Raw genomic sequence first — 24,313 nt, forward strand, 5'->3', positions numbered from 1 at the left:
ATGAGTACTGGATGACCACATTCAGAGATGAACATGAGGCTCATTTCATTAGCACGGGAGACATCATGCCAAACTGTTCCTCCTCATATTGACTAACAACATGTGACAAATAACAGCCATACCTTGATCTTCAAGGTCTTTTAAGAAGCCAATTATTTTTCTCTTTGGCCTCCATTATACCAGTACAGTATAGCTGGTTAATTTTAATTCTGTTTAATGACTAAGGTGAAAATGTATTTAATAGCAATGTATGTGTATAACCTATATAAAATTGTATGCCATCTCAGGGAGGGAGAGGTAAGGTAAGAGGGAAGGAGGGGGAGGGAGGGGAAAAAAATCTAAGTTATATGGAAGTGATTGTAGAACACTGAAAACAAATAAAATTAAAAAAATTTAATTCTGTTTACAAAGCTTAATTTGAAAGAAACAATGAGTTGAAGGGTCTGAACTATAATTTCTTTTGCTTCAGATATTCTTCAGTTGCAAGATAAATGATACATGCAAACAGAAAATACAGTAGTATTCAGAATTCAAAATAGCATATTTTAAAATGACTTAGAAATTGTCTTGGAATGTGTTTTTATATTTACAGGGAAGACATTCACTTGCCTTTTATTTGAAATATGAAATTTAGTATGTCCACAAGTGGGGGACCACGATGATGAGGTATTTATAAATCATGTTATATCAGGAAAGGATGAATAAATCAAATAATTGAAATATTTAGGGATATTTAGGATTGAGAAGACATAGAGTTAGATATGATAACTATCTTCAAATATCTGAAGGACTAGCATGGAGAAGAGTTATTTTGGGAAACAGAAATTCTCCAAAGGGTAAGAACTAGGACCAAGAGACAGAAATTTTAGGCAAGTAGATTTTGGTACAATTTAAGTGAGAACCTTCCAACAATTACAAAATCATATAAAATCCCAGAGCCTCAGAACTGGAAGGGACTTCAGGGGCCATCTAGTTCAAATGAACAATGAGGACAAAAATTCCCTCTATAACATCCCTGAGGCTGCTCATTCTATTTCTGGATAGCTCCAGTCAGCAGGAAGTAATTTGCTATCATAAAGTCAAATTTTCTTCTTTGAAATTGCCACCCATATTTCCTAGTTCTGTCTCCTGGGGCCAAGGGGAACAAGTCCAATCCCTCTACCGAACGACAGCTTGCAAGTCTCCCCAAGTTGTGCAACGTCCACTTTAAACATGATCTGGAATTCCTTCACCATCCTGAATACTCCTCTCCTCCCTCCCCAAATCTCTCTGTATCATCTCTGTCTTTGCTAATAAATGACAGTCCTTGGAACTGACCACAGGACTCGATATGGAGTCTGATCACAATAACTCTAGAACAATCATCTCCCTAGTTCTGGACACCATACAGTCTAAGATCACATTAGCTTTCTTTGATTGCTGTGATGTATGGCAGCTACTACCGATTCCATTGAAAACCTACAAGCTAGTCAGAAATTCATGCCTTAAGGATTGTGATTTAGCTTTTAAGTCCTTACTTCCAAGAAACCATACTTCTCTAGTTCCTGCCTTTCACTTCTTCCCTTTCCAGAAATAAGGCCCCATTAAAGCATATGTCCCTGATTCTACTGTGAAGATAGATACTCCACAGAAGGATCTCAGAAGAGATAAATTACATACTCTGGATGGGAGCAGTATTTTTGGGCACCTGGGCTCAGTCAGGTCCTGTTTAGGACCATAGGATGATTGACACACTACTTCTCCTAGCTAGAGTCAAATGCTATTAACAGATAATAGGAAAATTTGTCTATTTATGTACCCATGTGGCCATCTCAAACACAGGTTGAAAGGAACCCACCTTTCTTCATTGGTTTACAGATCACGGCAAATGCCTAGACAGAAACCAAATATGAAAATACCCACTGGAGACTGCTCAGCTCCCAATGCAACAAGTAGACTGGATTCATTGATGCTATTCTTTCAAATATTTCTTTTATCAGTGAGATGAAGGGATGAACAACCAAAGAGAGCAAACCAGCTGAGCAGTGGAGTAATATACCGTTTGTTACCAAGCACACCTGATGTTGGTAAAGCCCAAAGTATAACTTAGTGCAGGAAGCTGGAACTCAGAGGTCAGCTATACTGAAAGGGAGCAATCATTTCAAGGCTAATGGAAATGTACTATAGATCTCGTGTCCTCTGATAACTTTCTCGAGACTTATAAATCATCCTCATGTAATCATTAACAGCCGTCTTATCATCTGAACCCAAGCACTGACTGGCTGGACTATCAAGCTAACACAGCTGCCATATCACATTGTTCACTTACATGGGTTTACAGTCCATTAAAACCTAAAGGTTTTCCTTTCCTGACAAACTGCTATACAGCCAAATCATCCCCATTTTGTACTTAAGAGATTGATTTTTTGAAGCCAAATGATGACTTCTTTCTATTAAATTTCAACCAAACATACCCAGCCCAAATTCCACAATCCTGATTCTATCACTCTATCTATGCCCCTTCCTGCACTGGTTAATATGCCAATATGATAAGCATCTCACCTAGACTTAATCCAAGTCATGGATTAAAAATGTTAAATAGCATGACACCAAGCAGAGACTACTAGGATATGCCATTAATAACTACTCTTTGGGTTTGGCAACATGGCACCATCACCTTGCCTATGTCTCCCTGTCTTTTCCACAACAACAGCTTGAGAAACTGTCAAATGCTTTGCTAAAATCTAGGTAAATTTACCTATAGCAGTTCCCTATGTTATCAGTCTTATAATCCTATTAGAAAAGGAAATGAAGTTAGTTTGACCTGACTGATTTTTGGCGAAGCTATGCTGGCTTTTTGTGATCACTACTTTCTTTGTCAGATGCTCACTAATCATACTTTTAATAGGATGAACTAGAATACAGGAACTGAAGTCCAGTTCATTGGCCTATAGTATAAAGATTCCAATAGTTTCACTTTTGGGGGGAGCTTGAGACAAGATTTACTCTTTCCCAATTACATAAAAGCACACCTACTCAAAATTTTTCAAAGATTAATGACAATGGCCTAGCAAACACGATGGTCAGTTCTTGCATTACCTCAGGCCTGGAAATGAGCTGCTACTTGCTCTCTTAGTATTTCCTTACTTGACCTGAGGATCAACTTGAACATCAATCATTTTTACTTTGTTCTTTTTGGTCCTAGGATCATTTTTTAAGGTAGAAAAACAGGAGCAAAACAAGAATTGAACAGTTCAGATCTCTCGCAGTCACCAGTTGTGACTGTCCCTTCCACCTCACACAGGAGTTCTGTTCCTTCTTTGACCCTAATTTTTTCCCCAACGTACTTTAAAAAGAAAAAAAACTCCCACCTTTTGGGCTATCCCTAGCTTTATTTCTTAGCCGCGGCTCATTCTGAGGTTTAGAGGTGCTGACACTATTTTTATAGAACTTTACCATAACTCTTCTTCCATTGCATACATAGTTTTGAAATGTGTGCTTTAAAATATATTAGTTGACAAATAAATTGCTCCACCTCCCCATCTATCTCTTTAGGCAGCACCCCCTTATCTTTTCATCAGAATTGTTTCTTTGTGTCTTTGGCATTTCATTCTTGAGAGCTCCCAAGTTCTCCTGGGCTGACTAATGAAGAATTTTAGGCTGTAAGATGCTACCTATCCGTTCTCTGAACCACAGGAAATTTGTCCTCCCCAAATCTAGGATGTATATCAGAAAGTAGCTCTAGAAGAATATATAGTATTCTGAAGGAGTAGGGCAAGTACAAAGTGGAAGCAGGGTAGCATTCTATATTTTACATGTTAAGAAATCCTGGAACTAAAGAGAAGAATCATGGTGGAGATCATTTGGATGAAGATCAATGCTGTCATTGGAGGATGATAAAGACCACCAATCCAGGAGGAAGAAATAGATAAGTAATTTGGAAAACATCACAGATCTGCCGTGAAGACATGATAAGTACTGCAGGATCAGAAAAAGAGCCTATGCATTGAAAGGTACCTGAGAGGCCATCTAGTACCACTTCTGCCTTTTACTTGCCTTGCTCCTATTGAACATTCTAGACATAGATCTCATTCTGCCAAGTCTCAGTGACAACTATGACACCAAATTTATCTCCTTGCATTAGGAACTCTAGTTCACTTTGCCTACTACCTACATTTTGTCCATCTGTATGTAGAGAACCGTGGCTGTGGATTTTTACTGCTGGCTCCTTTCTTGGATTTGTCTCCTTTGGATTTCTGGGCACCTCTATTTCTTTTCTTGTTTGTATACTGTAACTATTGAGTCTGTTTTAGTGGATATGTGTAGGCAGTTTTCTCCCTCTAATATCCTTTTCAGTTTAAAAGTCCTTTGGATTAGATTTGCAAAACTCCAGGCAAACACAACTTCTAGCCCCACTTAACTGTACCCAATCCCTAGCTAAAAGTCTGTGATTTCCATAATTTAAGCCACGGTTCAGAAACCGGAACAATATTTTTAGATACTATATTCTTAACACTTCCAATCACTACTTAAATAAGAATTGGTTAAAATTGTTCTGTTGTATGAGATTCTTAATTTCCTTTTGCTGGAAGTGTTCAGTCAAAGGCTAAACATGTAATAGAGGGGATTCCCACACTGGGATGGTAGATTTATTCATGACAACAGTAGAAGCCATCTCATCTGACCTTTATTTTGTAGATAAAAAAACTCTGGTCCAAAGAAAGTAGGTGACTTGTCCAAAGTCACATAGTAAGTAAATGGTACATTCAGGAATAAACTCTAGGTTCTCAGACTCAAATTCATCTCTCTTTCTTGTGTACAACACTGTGTGGGAGTCTGGACTAGGGATCTCTAAGATCTTTTCAATACTACTGTGATTTTATGAAATTAAAAGCTGCCCTAGTTCTGCTGATTCTGCACATCCACTTCTCACAACTGTCACTCCCACACCTGTAGTACAGGTCCTCAATAACCTAGACTACTGTTCCAGTCTCCTGAGTTCTCCTCCCACCTGTCCTCACTGTCCCCTCCAACTCATCCTTTATGCCTCTGACAGTATGACCTTTCTTGGGCAGACTTCGTTATATTAGCTCTTAGTTAAAATCTTTGTGCTTCTTTTTATTGCCTCCCAAGTAAAGTTTAAACTTCTTTCTCAAGTTATCAAGGATCTCTCCTCACTCCTTCCAGCAGCAGAGTTCACAACCCTTTTCTGACTCTGTTAAGTCTTTGAAAGATTCTGTAAACAAATAAGTCATCATCATCGCCAACCTGACAGAGCCTCTTTGAACTTACTGAGGTTAGTCCTTGGATGTTAGACAAGTAGTCTACCACTGGGTCCATAGCCGAAACCTTCCAGAGCTTATGTTCACATTATGCCAGAAACAGAAACAGGTATAGCACTTTAGTGGAGGCATATAAGGATACTGAATAATATATCAGCTTGATTCCCAAGAGAATTATACTATAGTCATTTTTGGTTTTTTATCTCTAGTGCTTAAGAAAGGCACAGAGCAAGCATATAATAAATACTTCTTAATTGATTAATCTGGATTGAGAAGAAAAACCAGTTTTCAAGGGGGATGTCTGTATTATTGACTTCCACTGAATTCCTATTTCAATGACTCAGTGTAGTGTGGCGGTGACACTAAGATTTCTAAATCTACGTCACAATAAAAAGGCTATATTAATTTTTTAAAAGAAAATTAAAGGCTGAATTTAGAAAAATTAAGTTGTAAAATTAAAGCAAAGAAAAAATAAGTTGAACATAATAAAGATTCCCAATTCATGTGCAGACTTATTTTATGTGCTATTTTGTATAAGAAAATGCTCAGGGTTGTTTTTTTTAAAGTTTGTTAAGTCCTGAATTTAAAAAAAATTAAACGAGAGGATTGGACTAGAGGATTTCTAGGGTCCCTCCCTTATCCTCTCCCCTAACTCTATCCCTCTTGCCCTCTTATTTCTTTCTGAATTTAGAAGATTCTTATACCCTTCTCAGTATATGCTGTTCCTTCTTTAACCCATTCCTGATGAGAGTAAGATTCTAGCACTACCTGACCTTCCCTCTATTAGCTTCTTCTGTATCAGTTTGTCTTTCCTTTTACGTCTCATTTGTCTAAGATGATTACTGCTTTTTACCTCTCCTTACAGTTTTATTTTATTAGAATCACCCCATCACACTCAGCTCAGCCCATACCTTTCTTTCAAACTACCCAAATAATGATGACAATCATAACAGTACTGCTAATGTTTTCCCATATCTGCAGTAAACAATTTTAGCTTATTGCATCCATTAGAATTGGTCTTAATGTTTACTGTTTATCTCTCCGGGATGTTATATGTCCAATTTTCCCATAAGTTCTGGGGTTTTTGTCACAAAAACCTGAAAGTCTTTGAGTTCATTAAATGCCTTTTTTTTCATTCAAAATTATACTTAACTTTGCTGGGTAAGTCACCCTTGGTTGTAACCCCAGCTCCTTTGTTTACGGAATATAGTATTCCAAAACCTATGGTCCTTCAACATAGCAGCTAGTGTTGTGTCTTGTGTAATCCTTTTCACAGCTCCACAATTTTAAATTGCTTTTTTCTTGCTGCTTCTAATATTTTCTCCTTAACCTGGGAGCTTTGAAACTTAGCTATGATATTCCTGTAACCTTTCCTTTGGTGGATTTTTTTTTCTATTCTTATTTTGCCTTCTTGTTCAAGAATTTCAGGGCAATTTTTTTCGATAATTTCCTATAATACTGTACCAAGATTCTTTTTTTTGAATCATAATTTTCGGGTAGTCCAACTATTTTTATATTATTTCTCCTTGACCTGTTCTCCAGATCTGTTGTCTTTCTGATAAGAGGTTTCATTACTCTCTCTTCTATTTTTTCATTTTTTGACTGTGTTTTATGAGTTCTTGGTGTTTTAGAATATCATCAGCTTTCCTCTGCCCAATTCTAGTTTCCAAGGAACTATTTTCTTCCTTACGTTTTTAAGTCTCTATTTCCAGTTGGTTGACTTTATTTTCATAATTTTTTTGGAATTGCTTTTATTTTTTTAAATTATTCCTTGATTTCTCTTATGTGATTTTAAAAGTCCTTTTTAAGTTCTTCCAAGAACTCTTTTTGTTCATGGAACCATTTGCTATTTCTCATTCCAAACGGAGTGGCATTTTATTCCATGATCTTCCTCTGAATATGAACCCAGATCTTTCTGTCCCCATAATGACTATGGATGGTTGAGTTCTTTCTTCTTTGCTTACTCATTTTCACTTATCTGTTTGCTTGTTTATTTATTTTTAGTAGCCATTAGTGTAATCAAGTTGTGGTCCTGAGGTAGAAGGAAGGACGCCCCAAGCCTCAGTTCCTTCTGTTATTTTCTGAGGTCTCCCTCAGGGGCCCAACCGTGGGCTCCTCACTCCACTCCTGAGCCACAGCCAGGGCCCCCAGCCACACTGTCCTACAAATGATCTTGCTCCCTCCCTGCGGTCCCTCTGGTGGCTGCAAACTACAGCTGTCCTCTCTGCCCCAGAACTGAAACCAGGGACTCTGCTCTCCTTCAAGTGCCCACAGCCAGCAGGGTCCCTGCCCCTTGCTATTGCACTCACCAGCTGTGTGCTAGCTCCTTTTCCCCAGTCACAACCCAGGACTGATCAGCACAGCTATGCTTGGTGTCCCTCAACAATGGAAGGTCCTTCAATCCTCTACTCAGACATCAGACCCCCCCCATCCCCCCACACTGTCTGTGAAATAAAAGTTTCTAAGCCTGAGGCTGCCTCTCAACCTAGCTTTTCTCAGGGCTTGCTGTTTGCTGCTTCTGCAGAGTCTGCCTGGAAGTGTCTGCACTTCACTCAGGCCAAACCTCTGGCCCCAAAGGTCAGGTCTTTCCTGGGGTCTTCTCAAACTGTCTTAGAATAAACTGTTTTATCCCGTGTTTATTTCTGCTGCTGAGGGGATGTTCTGTCTTATTTTATGGAGGAAATTTGGAGAGTTGAAAGTTTTCTGACCTACTCTGCCATCTTCCCAGAATCCTCTCCCTACATGAATAATTACTGTTTATCTTTAACCCTCCTAACAAACAAGCTTTGAAATGTCATTTTCCTGGCAGCCAACTGCTATTGCACAATAAGATGGTAAGCATTATAAATATGTGAAATAAGGCGCCAATAGGTTCAACAGCTGTTCCCTTAAAATCTGGAGGTGTGCCCATTAAAACTAATAAGTTACAAACAATTTGAAAAGTGACAGTAACTTTTATGTGCTTCTAAATTTTATAATTATACAAAGTGGCTACTGGGATTAACTATGGAAAAAAGAGAAAATATAAAACTTTCTTGATTTTACAATTATTTTGGGCAAAGTATTACGTTATTAAATTTTACCAATAACTTCTAAGAAATAAAAAAAATTAGGTTATGCAGAGTCTCTCCTTATATATACATGTATATGTACATACATACATACATATACACATATACATATACATACATATATATATCTATATATGTATGTTCTCTTAAAAAAAAGTATCTGGACATTTTTATATACAGAGTTATTTTACAGGTCAAAGTGGAAAAAGTCATAGCTTGTAACAGAACTGAAACAGCGTCTAGAACAGTGGCATGTACTTCAAATATCAAACAGATAATGTCTGGGTTGGGGGAAGAGAAGCACTATTAGGAGTTATATTTATATTTTAAGATTCCAGAAAATCTTTGGCTCTGTGACCATTGGCTCTGACAAAATATATATATACTGATTATGAAATGTAATTTCAAGGCTGAATTACTGGTAAGATGAACGTAACAGATTATTACCCAAATGCTGAATTTACATTACAGAATTTTTTCTTTGATCTGTAAGCTACCACAAAACACAAATCTAGTTAAATCCTTTTAAGACAGCATAAAAACAACTTTAGGTTGAAATCACAACTGGAAAATTTCCTACTAGTTTTATAAATCTAAATGTAACTTCAGTCTATTATAAAGCACTCCATTAAGAGATTCCACTAACAACGGGTAGGTCCTTTGTCTTCTTATTATCAATTTTTGTTTCATAATCTCCAGTATATTATCAACAATAACTTGTATGAAGTTAAATGAATTATTCATAATTCTTGCACTGCTTCATAAGGCTTTTGTAAGAAGCATGTTTTGTAAGAACCTTAAAGTACCATAAGTGAAAGTTGTTATTACTGTTATCAAAAACCATCATCAATAACTTGAAAAGAAAGTAGGTCAAGCAGAAAAGTGAGTGTGAAGGAAAAAAAAAGGCAAACCTGAATACTACCATAAGCACTATAAAATGTATTTTTAAACTGCAGAAAACCTTTTAGTGATTTGAAAAGACTTTCTATGGTGGATTTATAGAAAGAGAGGGGCAGGAATTGCACAGCAATCTATACCAGTGCAGGGAGTGTCTACCTCACCCTCTACTTCTAAATTTATTCTTCATCCTCACCATGATCTTCATGTACTCTCCACCCCTTTCCAGTTCGTCCACTCTATCTCCATCTGACCTCACTTTCCCCCCTTTTTGCCCTTGATCTTATTATTTAACCAGCTGAACTATATGCTGCCTTCTGCTCTTGATTTCCTAAGCCTTACTAAATCTTAACTCTAGACCACCTTCCTCCTCTGCTCCGTTTTGCATTCTGTTGAATACTGCTAGAGGAAGTCATCCAGTTCTGATGACTAGGTCCACTAAAATTTATGTTACTTAATCTCAACTAGGCCCCATCTGTAGCACAGCAATCCTTCTATATTTCCTTGATTGATTTTCTATCCTATTTCTCACAGCAACAATTCTAAATCTTTGCTTCTTAAGCCACCTATGCCGCACACACCCCTTCACTTTCTCTTTTAGCAGACCTTGTCTTCTTTCCTAAGTTGAGAGGATCTATTCTGAATTTCTTCCTTATCTTGGATCTTAAGGGCACTCTACATCATCCCTGTTCTCTTCCGCATTCACTCCAGTATATGATCAGTAGCCCTTCTTGTCTATTGGAATCTTTGAGCCTGTCTCCTCCAAAAGCCTGCCCTTCCAATTATCTCTGTTTTCTCTAATCTTCAATTTCTCTTTATTCACTGGTTCCGTCTTTGTAGCCAACATTAAATGTCCCTGGTACTTCACTTGACCCAGCTCTCATTTCAAGATTTTATCCTTTATCTCTCCTACCTTTCACAGCCAAACAGTTGTAGAAGCAGAAATTTTGATTCTTATTAATAGCAAAATAAGAGGCTCTAATCACACTTCCACTTTGCCTTCTGATTTCCTTAAGAAGGAGCCTGAGAGGCAGCAATTAGGATTTGTAGCCTCTAAGAGAATAAAGTTTAGAATCAGAAAAGCAAGTTCTGTCAACTAAGATACACACTTCTGCTCTATCCAGCAGATGGCAGCACTTTCTCTCTTCATATTGTACTAGATTTTTCCATAGTTAACAATCTGGCTCTGGAGGTTTACTATTGAAGGGGTAAATTAATGACCACCTTAATGAAAAAAGAAACCTACTTTACTAGATTTATTAAGAAATCTATTCGTAAAACCTACTTTATTTGTAAACAATTTTCCATAAAATGAAGTTACATAAAATCATTCTCTTTGTATCATGTGAAAAAGTAACATGGAAAAAATTAAAAACTTTGGCAAACCCACAGATAGAATACTATGAGATATGAATATTTTTATACAATCTGCATATGAACACATCTTTGTAAGATAAAATGAGGGCAATGTTTATTTAGTCCAAAAGTAATAACTTACAAAAGGAGATAAGGCTATAACTTTACAAAAATTTTACCTAATAGAGGAAAAACATGAATAAGCATCAAATCACTATTGATCAGAGAAGTTAAGAGATAAAATTAAGGTTGATTTTAAAAAAGCTTCTTTTTTTTTCGGTAACTGTAATCTTAGGATGAAATTAAGGAGAGGGAATACTTAGATTTTACTGATATGCAAATATGTAACGGTAATATAATTCAAAAATGAAAAAGTAAATACTTGTCCTTTCTACAATTAGTTAATTCTATTTGCTGGGAAACTTTTATTATGTTACAGCAAGTAGATACCTTACTGTTTTAAGGTGACTAGTGTTTTCCGTGAAATTAAAGGTCAACAATCTGTTTGGAAGATGAAACAAAATACCCTTGCAGATTTATTTAAAATTTATTTTACAATTTACACTCAAAATAAAGTCAAGTGCAAGTCATATCATCATTTTTTTGATGTCATGGTCCTCTTAGAAAATGAAGAATGAATACAACCTGTGAGTTGACCAAGCTGCCTAAATGGGGACCCAGCTAGCTGGGTAACTCAGTTCATCCTCTCTTGTAACCTAACCCTCTCCCTTTCCTTCTTCTCTCCAAAAGAAGATAAATTCTGATGGCCAGAAGCTACCCAGTTAACTTGTGGTACATTGGCTAGATTATTTTCCTTTCCTCTTGTCTCATTTCCTTTCTTTCTTTCTTATCTCCCCTAAAACCTTAGACCCCCCATGTACTCTGATGCTCATGGATTAAACAAGGAAGGGTCCCTGCCCAACTTCCACTCAATGGCTGGTTTTGGACCTTCCTGGCTTAGAGTGAATGTCAATAGTAACAGTTTCTCTGCAAAACAACAACCCTGAGGCTCCTGCCCTTCCCAGCGTGATTTATCTATTTATTCTTTCTTTTCTATTAAAGGGACCATCCCCCTGACTACTTTTTAAAGAGGCCTATTCACTGAATGGGCATTACCTCACTTTAAGTGAGTACCTGAAAAGACCTCAGCCTAAAAAGCCAAGGTCTCCCATAGAATCCTGGGCCATCTCTAGTCATCCTGATGTATGTCTGGTCACTGGATCCAGGTGGCTCAGGAGGGGAAAGTGAGGCTAGTGACTTTGCACAGCCCTCCCTCACTCAAAAGAAAGTCAAGTGCAAGTCATGTCATCATTTCTCCGATGCCATGATTCTCTTCAAAAACGAAGGACAAACACAACAATTTTAAAACATGAGTTTTCTCTAAAACAAATTAAGAAAAGACCTTAAAGATTTTCTTGTCCAACTTTCCTTCTAATGAGTTTAGACTGCATCACCCTGTATGAAAGAACAGCTGGGATTATTAGATATATTATTTATCACAATGAAAACAGGTTTGTTAGCGGCAGCTAGGTGACAAAGTTGGTAGAGCGCTGGTCCTGGAGTTAGGAGGACCTGAGTTCAAATCCAGCCTCAGACATTTGACACTTACTAGTTGTGTGACCCTGGGCAAGTCACTTAAACCTGACTGCCTCCCCTTTACCCCCACCAAAAAAGAAAACAGGTTCATTTAAATAAAAACAATTTGGAGTTTCAATCAGGATTTTTAAAAAGTACAGTACATAACTACATTACAATTCCCTATAGATGTGAAATCTTATTGATATTCTTATTTGGAGATAATGTGCTAATAGCATCAAAACCAGGAATGCTGCAAAGTCTCCTAAATGGATCCATAATCACTGAAGAGTTTAGCATAACTATGCACGTAAAAAAAAACAAGTGGCCAATGAATGTGTTCTATTAATACTATTAATGTGCAATAGAGAGCCCCTTGAGTTCATATATCAATACATGTATCTTGGACAGAAATAGCAGATGGACAATGAAGTGCACCCAGAGTTGACTATGAAGAGAGTGAGCTAAATTATAACGGGAAAAAAACACAGTGCTGCTAATGATCCTAAGCTCCTACTAAAAACAAATATCCACATTTTTAGTGCCAATATTTTTCCAGTGATGTTCTATGCTTCCCAGCATGGGATAGGACCATTTTCTTTTTTTTTTTAACTGCAAAAATTTCAATATATATTTTTTTCAAATTAGATATAAAAACAATTAACTTTAGTTTTTAAAAATTTTGAGTTCCAAATTCTTTCTCCCTTCCTCTCCTTCCTTTTTCTCTGAGACAACAAGCAATTATGTATAGATTATACACATGCAGGCACGCAAAACATTTCGATATTAGCCATATTGCAAAAGAAAAAAACAAGAAAAATAAAGAATTTTTTAAAAATTTTGATCTGAATTCAGATTGACAGGACTATTTTCAAAGAATTAAAGTTGCAGGTCACCTAAAGGAACATGGAGAGTGTATGAACACTAGCCTGCAGAATATTACTGATAATAAATTGTTCAGGAGAAGCTGCATGAAATTATCAAAGAAATGCATTATTAGTAAATGAGGTGGATCCGTCATGATAACCAATATCAGAGTAGATAACTGTAGTGATACGATGTCAAGTCCCCTCTTTGGAATAATGTAGACCCCACCTTGAAGGCTGACAAGAAGACAAGAACAAGACTGGCAGAAGATGAGAGCTGCAGTCATCATTACAAGAAATACTCACATTATTCAGATCCCAAATCCATCACAATATCCAGATATTACTTGTGTACATTTTAGTTCCTGTATTCAATTATAAGTTCCTAGAATGGGGGCTAAATCTAATTTATTTTTGCTTTTTCCTTCTTGGCTAGGATATAGTAAACTTAGATTTCTCTTTTTTTAGGGTACAAGTTAATTATAGCAATTCTGACCTACACAAATAATGTTTATATAATCTAAAAATAATCTTCATAGCAATTTTTTAGAAACACTCATTCATTGGTCTGTACTAGCAATTTATTCTCACTACTAATTTCTTTGAAGGAATGGGGGAGTTTAGGAGGAGGAAAAATACAGAAGAGTTCTTTTGAAAACCTGCAGGTGGGCTGGTGCAGCCCTTAGAGACCTTGATGGCCAGTGGGGGAAGGGATGCTGAATACGTATGTTAGAGGATAGAAAGTGACCTTCTCTGCTGTTAGTTCATTAGGTTGTTAACTCATGTCTTAGACTGTGGAGAAAGGGCTTTATCTCTTGTGTGTGATTTCTAGCACAGAGAGTTCTGAGAGTTTGTGAGGATCAAAGAAAATGTCTTATCCTCCTTTTTCGTGGTCATAGCCCCACTTAGGAGCACAGGATTTTGAAGTTGGAAGGAATATTACTCTTCATCTAGTCCAATCTTCTCATTTTTAAGATGAGAAAGCAGGCACAAAGCTAAGAGGCTTGTCTAAAGTCACACAGGTCTGAGCAGCAGTCACCGTTCAGTCATTTGATTGTATCGACACAACCACATGGACTTGTCTGTTGTGTTTTCTTGGCAAAGATGCTGGAGCGCTTTACCATTTACTTCTCCAGTGTATCCCCCTTTTAGAGGAGGAACTGAGACAAATACAGGTTACACCTTATTTGCCCAGAGTCATACAGATAGTAAGTGTCGAAGGCTGGGTTTCAACTCCGATCTTCAGGCCTGGTGCTCTATCCACTGTACCACTCAGCTGCCTTCGGTACTGAATTGCATTACCAGGGTTCATTTCCAAGCCTTGACCCCATATCTAGTGCTCCTTTTACTCCTCCCTACTTTTTGTATTATGCAGAACCCTGATTTCTACAGTAAAACTCATGGGAAAAAAAATCATACAACTATTTGCGAATCTGTATCCTCTATAATAGTTATACTAAAATCTTTCCTAAGTTTAGAATTTATTTCTGAAAGGTTACATAAAGGAAAGATAAACAATATATTTATGATGAGAAATAATTATAAGTAAAGAAGAATTTTTTTTTCTTTTTCATTTTTAAAAAACAGTACATGAAGTAGCAATGTGTTCATTAAGGAATGAAAAAAGAGGAGTAGTAGTAGTAGTAGTAGTAGTAGTAGTAGTAGTAGTAGTAGTAGTAGTAGTAGTAGTAGTACTAGTACTAGTAGTAGCAGCAGCAGCAGTAACTGTTTGGTATTGGTGTCCAGACTAAAATAAGAATATGGATAAGGAATTTGGAGTTCAAATGAAAAGTATAGCTTTTTCAAAATTTCTGATATGATTAGTTGTTATGTAATTTTATCTGAGCTTCTATTTATTTAAGACACATGCTATGAATATTGCTAGGTGTTACAAAAGATTTTAAAACAAAATATATAACATTTGATAATTAATGGATATTTAATAGTTTTAATGATTTCTGGGGAATGTGAAAATCAAGAGAATACCACAAAGAACTTACCATATACTCCTTGGTCCAGAAGTAATAAAAATTCATCCACAGCATTGCGCATCTCATACTCAGTAAGATCCAATAAGGAAACCACCTTGAAATCTAGTTGTCTTAACAAATTGGTTAATTCATAGACATCTACTAAGGGAGCCTTAAGTTTAGGGTGATTCCAGTAATTCATATTCCCAATCAAAAGGGCTACTTTGTCTTTTGCTGTAAGAAAAAAAAATGGATAGGTTTTAAAATTTAAGAGTGTTTTTTTTCTCTCTGTAATATGTGGCAATATCAGAACCAGAAATTTCATTAAGTGAATTGTAACAAATATTTAAATAATAAGATTTTGTTCTATTCTGTTTTTAGAAGATAATGTTTTGATTATTTTACATAGGAGAAAAATACATAGACATTATCAAGATCTTCTCAAAAACTGGAATTACAAGAAACACTTTTGAGAACCAGGAGGGTGATAAAAGTTTTAAGAGAGTTTAACACTGAAATGTAGTTATTTCCTTTGATGTTAAACCAAATGTTTACTGAGTAAGGACCAAAAGAAAAAAAAAACAATGTTAAGACTTTCAAATGTGATTTAAGTAATTAGGAGTATATGGAACTTTAATTCTTACAAAATGACTACCTGATTTACAGGAAATGTGCCAATTAACAGGAAGGATGGGAAGGTGATGAGTGACAGTCAGAGTAAAGGAAATAGTAAGATGGCAGGTCAGAAAAAGGACACAGAAGCAGAACTGAGAGGGAAAGAAGAAAGGATGAGGAAGTAAAAGTACGAAACGAGGTGTGGGAAGAATGGGAAACTGCCAAATTTTCTTCTTCCATTTTTACTCATGGATGTAAGATGATTATTTTTAAAAAAGTGCCCTCCAATACTAATAATCCTTACCCTTAGCACTTCCTCAACTGCTCTTAACCATTCTCTTAGTTTGCTACATCAAGGCCTCTGTGGTGTGGCTGGCACTGATGCATAAACTGAAGATGTGCACCTTGGCTTTGAGTAAATCTCTATACGTCAACATATCAGTCTTTCATGCCAGAAAGAAGACATGATCTGTTTTATTCGTTATGAGAAGCCAAGGAGATCCTGAGCAGAAGAATTAGAAGAGTACTGGGCGACAGCTAATGATAATAAATATGGTAAAAACCTTACAATACCACTCTGAATGTACCTATATTTAAAATATACCTATGATGTCTAGGGGTGAGAAAATAAGGGCAAGTGACTGGAATAGCAATGGGAAAAAGAAAGAACAGTAGTAGAGATTAATGAAAGGTGTGGAGGTAAAATATTTATAGCATGGGTAGCAGCAGAATAAGTAGCAATAAAAATCTGATGTGCCATGCTACCAGGCTGACAGCCTGACATGCCACCTTCTAGCACAGCTGCCAGCTGACCTCTGTCATAGAGTGTTGCTAAGTACTTTATTTATAATAATGAATAGTACACTTATAAACCTGTCACAGTGTCTTCAAAAATAAATGAGCTGATCAAGATATTGATTTGATTTCTAATTTGAAAGACATATTCATATGTTCTCAATAGTAAAAATGTCTATTTTTACAGAAAATCTCAAAATTTTTCTTCCCTTTCCTAGACCAAAAGTCTAATGTCAAATGAATTGTGGAGAAAAAAAAATCAAACTAATAACTACAAAGCAAGTGACCATATAAAGTTAGGCAGGGGAAAACTACTTTAAAAGGCCTCAAATCTTTTTGTGATATTCTCAGATTTGGGACTGCTAGGTGGTGCAGTAGATAGAGTTGGGTCTAGAGTGAGAAAAATTCATCTTTATGAGTTCTTATTCGGCCTCAGACACTTACTAGCTGCGTGACCCTGGGCAAGTCCCTGTTTGCCTCAGTTTCCTCATCTGTAAAATGAACTGGAGAAGAAAAAAGCAAATCACTCCAATATCTTTGCCAACAAAACCCATATGGGGTAATAAAGAGTTGGACCCTCAGGAGCAGAGAACTACAAGATTACCTAAGGAAAAGTGAACTGCCCCAAGTGAGGAAAAACAGCAAATTAAAGCTGTCTGCTGTTTGGTATTGAGATTGGGCCTGGGAGTGGCTGCTGCACTTCTAGCTTGGGTGAGAGAGGGAGACCTTGTCTCCTCTTATTGTCCTACCCAACAGCCTGAGTACTCAATTCCCCTCCTTTATACCTCATAAAAGGTGGTGTCCCATTCAGATGTGGAGTTTTATTAATGGGAAAGGACGTAATCAAGGACAGGTGTGTAACACTGAAAAAGCAGCCTCACAGAGAAGACTCTCACGGTAAAGACAGCAAAATTCCTGTATCTGATTTATATAAGATAAGCATGATGACTTTACGATTAAAACCTGGGAAGCCCTATTATTTATAACTATTTAGTGACTATGAGACAACTGTATAATACCTAGTGTTGCTGAGAGAAAGGTGGACTTTGACTTCTTATTATGCGATGGAAATGGATCATTTAACACAAGACATCCTGCTCTAGAGCACTAGATTTATCAAGATCAGACCTCCTGCTGTATTACCTTAGAGCTGGGTCACAGTAAGACCTCAGAGACTACACTGTTATTTGCTGCTCAGAGAAAAGCTTTGCTGTTGAGAAGGGCTGACTGGAGGGGAAAGATTCTACCTTTATTTTTTCCTGCACTGCCATTTATAGCTTCTTGGCTGGAAAATACCTCAGATCTCAGTGAAGGGAAGAGACCTGAAAAAGGTCAGCAGATCTCAGGCTTAGGGGGAAGTGCTTTTGGATGAAAGAGTGCAACCGTCTCAGAATGCTGACAAGGAGGGATATCTAAGAAAATTCTGCAGTCCCCGGGCTAGGGGTTCTGCTTGGCTGAAAAAGCTGACACTGCCTGAGAAGCTGAACAGAGAAGTGGCTCAGCCACCAGGAGAGCAGACGCCCTGACTCCATCTGCTGGGCATTGTTCCTGAAGGAGACATGAAGGCCTGAAGGAAGATGTGCTTCCTACTAGTGCGCCTCTGTGCCATAGGAGTGGCCACTCTTGTCCTCAGACACTGTACACTTAGACATAATGTACCCGAGGTTTAGGGAATGCTGTGTTTAATTAGTGTTGCTTTGCCTTGTGTTTAGTAAATGTTTTTGATTAAGAGTTAATGGTATTCTCTTCTTGATTCTTTCTACAAGTGTGGGTTTCAAGGCTGTGGAAAATAAAATAACAATTTTTTTTGATGTATTGATTGGCTTTACAGATGGGTCCTGACTGGGCAAAAAATTAATCCCCTACATGTATTTGAATTCCTAATATTCAAAATCATGATTATGTAAAATATGGTAGGTAACTCCAGTCCAAAAGAAATATCTGGTATGAATTCAAATAATGCAACCACTTCTGGGAATTTCTTATTTGTACTAACTGGGACTTAAGTGTATTAATTTTTTTCTTACTTTTTTTTTTGGAAGGCAATCACTGTTGGAAGTGATTTGCCCAAGGATCACATAGCTAGTGAGTATCTGAGGTTGCATTTGAACTCAGGTCCTCCTGACTCCAGGGTTGGTGCTCTATCCACTGTGCCACCTTACTGCCCCTCTTCTTTTTCTTAAGATTTTTTTTAAAGAGATGGCTCTCTAAAGGGAGGAGGAAGGAAATAAAGAGAAATGGAAGCTATGTAAAAAACAAAAGTTCAATAAATTACTTAAAAACAGTTAATGTGTAATCTTGGCTGGTTTGTTAAATGAGAAACACAGTGATGGGGGCTCAAAAGCTAGAGTTGTAAGTAGCAGAAGCACAACTCACCCACTACAGGATTACTCCTAGGACCCTGAGTATGAATTGTAGCAAAATGACAACCCCCTCTGGGAACTCCTGATTTACCAGTGTGCAAGTTCAGGTTGGGTGAGTGAATAAGCCAACCCAAAGAAAAACTGGAGGACTGGCTGCCATGGCATACCACACCAGCACTGTATCAATATTATCCCTTCCCAAGAACAGTATGTAATCATCCCTTCTCTCACATGCATTTTCTTTTTTAAAAAATTAATTTCAGCTCTGAATTCGCTCCCTTCTACCTGACCTCACCTCACCCACTGAGAAAGCAAAAAAAAACAAAACCCATTACAAACATGTATAGACAAATACAACAAATTTCCATATTATCCATGTTAAAAAAAAAAAAAAGTTTTGTTCTGCCCTCTGAGTCCATCACTTCTAACTAGAGTTGGTAGTATCTCATATGTATCTTCAATCTCTACCTACCCATCAGTTGCTTCCCATTACACTCAAATCTCCCCAGTATTACAAAAGTTTTCAACCATTCTACCCTACTATATCACTGTTTCATCTCTCTTTCCTTTCACCAACAAATTTCTATAAAAAGTAGACTACATATCTGAATGTATATTGATGCAATGATCAATCTCAACTTTGGAAGACTGATGATGATAGTGAGGCAGTGAACTATAGGTGTGGAAAGCTGTATGTGGATGATTTTTTCAGTTTGTGTTTCTTAACTGTTTTTCTTTGTTACAAGAAAAGGTTGGGAGAAGCAGTTACTGAGAAGTGAATTTTTTTTTTAAAAAAGCATCATTAAATTTTATGTAATTTACATCTTCATTTCACAATCCTCTTTCTTCAATTTGCAATTTGACTTCTGTGTCTACAACTCTACTGAAACATTCTCTTAATGATCAACAATGATGTCCTTTTTTTCATCCTACTTCCTCAGTGACTTCTGTGCTGAATTTGACACTGCTGATAGATAACCTGTCAACTTCTAGATAATCTCATAGAATGATAAAGTCAGACGGAACCTCAGACTTTTAGTATTAGACATTCTTAACCTGGTATCTGGATATCTCTGGTATCTCTGGATAAATTTCAGGGGAGTCTTAGAAGGTGGATGGGGAAATTATGTTTATTTTCACTTATTTCTAACTAAAATTTAACATTTCTGATAGTAATTAAAAAACATTATTCTGCAAGTTCCAAATGCTTTATCCAGCTGCCAAAAGGGAGCATGATACAAAAAATTTAAGAACTCCTGATCTAATCTAATCCATACCTGAGTAGAAATCTTCTCTATAATGCCACAGAAAAATGGTCACACACTATTTCACCCTATAGCTTCCAAAACACCACTCTTCTAGTTCCATCTGTTAGCTAATCACTCCCTTCACTGGACTCCTCTCTTTCCCAATTTGTCAAGGTGAATGTACTCTAAGGTTACGTCCTTGGCTTTCCCTCTTCCCAAGCAAACTCACCTACTCCCATAATTTCAATTGTTCTATGAAGATGCCTCCTAAATCTCTTTCTCTAGCCTTCAGCCTTCCCCTAAGCTCCCGAATAGCATCTTTTTGTACTTTAGTCATTTCAGACACTTCAGGATCCCATTTGGGGTTTTCTTGGCAAAAATACTGCGGTGGTTTGCCATTTCCTTTTCCAATTTATTTTATAGGTAAGGAAACTGAAGAAAATAAAGATAAGTGACTTACCCTAGATCACACAACTAATAAATATCTGAGGCCAAATTTGAACCCAGGAAGACAAGTTTTCCTGATTTCAGGCCCAGCACTCTATCCACTGTGCCACCTATCAGCTCTGTATCTTTAACTCCTTACAAGACTTTGACCTTAATCTCTTGAAGCCACCTCAAATTTAACACATCCAAAACTGAACCTGTCATCTTTTCCCCAAATAACTACTTCTTCTCACTCCGCTATTTTTGAAGGTGGTACCAACTTTTATCCAATATCAAACTATCCATCCATGCACAGCCACCAAAATGTGAATGTCCCCTAAAGCTCTGTCCTAGGCTCTCTTTTCTTTCCTAAGAAAATCTCTCACTTGGTGATTATTAGTTTTCATGGTTCAATTATCATCTCTATAGAGATGATTCTGAGGTCTATTTATTTAGGCATAGTCTCTCTCCTCGGCTCCAGCCCCATATCATCAAATGCTGACCAGACATTTTGAACTGCGTCCCATAACCATTTCAAATATATCATGTCCAAAATAGAACTCATTCTTTTCTCCTAATCACATTCCTTTTGTCCCTAATATGTCAAAAGGATTATCCTTTCAGCTACCAAAGTTCATAACCTACTCTTGCTTGCTCACTCCACAGATCCAATCATCTGTCAAATCTTGTCATTTCTTTCTTCATAACATGCTTCCCACACATACCCATTTCTCCACCCATACAGTCATCCCCCAGTTCAGGCCCTCTGTCACCTCCTGCCTTGATTAGTGCCATAGCCTCCTAATTGGATTTCCTTCCACTCTAATACACTCTCTACACAGTGACCCAAGTAATTTTCCTAAAGGTCAGGCCTGACCATATCCATCCCCTTCTCCTTCATTCTTAACTCAATAAAGTGTAGTGCCTCCCTATGACCTCTAAGATCCAACAACCTTTATCTGACATTTAAAACTCTTCACAACCTGGTCCCTTTCTACCTCTTGAATTTTTAATACCATCACTCAAAAGTACCGATACAGGGGCCTCCTACTTGCATCTCCTCTCTAAATTTATTTTATAAAAAACTGTACATATGCTCCAGCTTCTTATTAAATCATAAGCTCCATGAAGGTTAATCTTTTTATTCACAACACTCTGCATATAGTAGTTACTTCATAAATGTTTAATTGAACTGAACGTCCTGCATAGCTTCCTAAACGAGACCCACCGCCCCTGGAGAATTCAACCTGATGATCCACACAAGCAATACGTGGGTCAGATTTGGTCACTCTGTATCCTTTTTTTGTTGCTTAGTTTCTCAGTGTCTGACTCTTCGTGACCCCACTTTGGGGTTTTCTTGGGGTTTACCACTACGTTTTCCAGCTCATTTTACAGATGAGGAAACTGAGCCAGACAGGGTTAAGTGACATAAGTGTCTAAGGCAGCATTTGAACTCTGGTCTTCCTAACTCCAGACCTGGTACTCTAGCCACTGTGCCACCTCATTGCCCTTCTTTATCCTGAGACATATATATTTCACTACTATACGGAAAGTCTATAACCTTGTCCCTTAATAATAACATTCTATAGCATTTTGCTTTACTTCATTTGGGCTAGAGTTACACAATATATTTTTTTCTAGTAGCAAATTTGTTTTATCATTACCAAAAGTTACGTGGTTTTCTTTTTTTCGGTGCTAGTAGAATTCTGCATTTAAGAAATCAGGTATGCAGCTGGGGATTGGTCAGTGCTAGATACAATGTGTCACTGAGACATACTAGTCATGTTTCGAAATCTCAAGGGGAGTGGTATCAAAGCTAAAACTATGTTAGGTATGACAAAACTTTGCCTCTATGATACAAAGATGACACAGATAAAAATATTTCATTAGTATCCTAAATTAGGGTACATAATAAAACTTTTTAAAATACAGAATGAACCAACTGTTGGGCATAATGACTCTTACAATAGTAAAAGCAGCTGCCAATTGAAATGTTTTAAATATCTTTATTATTACTATGACACGATTATTTTTAAAAAAAAGTTTTTTAAAAATTCACTGCATTATGTCCTGCACAGCCTTCTAAATGACATCCATCATCACTCAAGAGAGTTCAGCCTAATGATCCATACAAGAAGTGGGTAAAAAATTTTCAGAGTATGACATGAAGCTAATAGAAAGTTGATCTGTTATTACAAACACCTTAGACTGATCCTAGAAAAGGAAGGAGAGAATGGACTGCATCACATATGGGAAACTTGGCAATGTTTTCAACAATCTCAGACTAAGCCTTTAAACAGAAACTCATCTCCTCAATACTAGTATCGTTCTGGTATTGTTACATGTGAATCATGAAATACCACATTTCTGAAGAGCTAAAAATGCAGGGAGCCAAAGGGCAACAGACAGATATTGTGGGCAATAGAGGAGACAGTATATTGCCACCAATGCCCTGTATAGAGGAGGTGTCACAAAATATGTCATTCAGGAAATGTATGTTTGGCAAATGAGATGGGCCAATCATGCAGCAAGAATGGAGGGTAACAGATGGGAGAGCTCAACAGCTGAACTGGTATTCACACAATGTTAAAGATCTAGAAGGCAGCCTCTAGCATTTTGATTAGACACCTCCTTCCTATCCTCTCCTTGGCCCCCCATCCTGCCCAATATAGAAAATTTACAGGAGGACAAAGATAAGCCATGCAAAGGCTAAGAAAGAGTAGATGAATTGTGATCTACCCCACTGGAGGGAGAAACAACAATTAAATCATCAATCCATTTAAGTTTTACTACCACAAAACAAAGGGCTAAATACTATACATGCACATATAAATATATGTATGTATGTGCATGTGTGCATACATATGTACATACATGCATATACATACGCATATACATGCATAGAAAAGCTCTACTCACCAAAAGGCCGGTCAGTTGATTCATCTTTAATGTCTGTTTAAAAAAATGAAGCAAAAAGATAGTGATTATGAATTATAACATTTTTCACAGTGCTGAAAAATGTTACTTAGAAACAACTAATTTTTAGATAGTCTTATGAATATCTGACTTATGAATATCTCAGACAAATGAAAGGCCATAGAGTGCTATATTGGGAGGAGAGGCATTCCCTCCTAGTCAATCAGCAGTCATCTGCTGTGCTTGGGGAAGCTACTCCCTTAAGGTCATGGATACTGCCAATTTGCTTACTACCTACCCCACTTTACTTTCTTTACTAAGAGATATTCTTTTGCTTTTCTCCTCAGGAACTATGTAAACTCCACCAAAATCTTCTAGGGAGATTCTGATGGCTGCCCTTGCAGTTTTCTAAATTCCAAAGAAGGGACTTACTATATATTCATCTCAGGCCCAAGCTTCATCTTCAATTCAGTTTTTAAGCACAGGACATGTAATAACTCTACAGCTTGAGTAACCTTATAGTTGGGCTCCCTCTGATTTTATGCCCTCTTCACAGAAACTGTCTCCTGCTCCTGGGCCTGAGGATTACAGTCCTATCCTGCTCTCTAATACCAGCAGCTGGCTGCCTGAAACTTACTATTCAACCTCCCTGACTTCCTGGACTGAGGCCTTTTAGCTTTCTTCAAGATTTTCTTGATACACTGATAACCTCCATGAAATAACTTGTCTTTTACCAGACCCTTCTGGTCATAGGATCATAGAGATAGAGTTGTAAGGGAGTTCAGATGTAATCTAGTTCAATCCCCTCATTTTATAGGTGAGAAAAATGAGGCCAAGAAGTATTTAGTGGCTTCCCCAAGGTTACACAGGTACTAAGTACAGAACTGGGATACGTATTCAGGTCCCATGACTCCAAATCAGTGAGATTTTGACTTTATCATGCTGTCCCAATGTC

The 24,313-nt window shown here is 37.3% G+C and overlaps 1 protein-coding gene across 2 annotated transcripts in view; it reads right to left on the reverse strand.

Moving 5' to 3' along the window:
* Positions 1 to 24,313, reverse strand: part of MALT1 (MALT1 paracaspase) — an 82,418-nt gene that overhangs the window by 20,491 nt on the left and 37,614 nt on the right. For both annotated transcript variants that reach the window (XM_072605943.1, XM_072605945.1), the window contains 2 exons: positions 23,362 to 23,394; positions 15,027 to 15,230 (listed from right to left, as the gene is read on the reverse strand). In XM_072605943.1, the coding sequence (XP_072462044.1) occupies positions 15,027 to 15,230; positions 23,362 to 23,394 (237 nt within the window). The remainder of the gene's footprint in view (positions 1 to 15,026; positions 15,231 to 23,361; positions 23,395 to 24,313) is intronic.

Source organism: Notamacropus eugenii, chromosome 4 (assembly GCF_028372415.1).
Source record: "Notamacropus eugenii isolate mMacEug1 chromosome 4, mMacEug1.pri_v2, whole genome shotgun sequence".
Lineage (NCBI taxonomy): Eukaryota > Metazoa > Chordata > Mammalia > Diprotodontia > Macropodidae > Notamacropus > Notamacropus eugenii.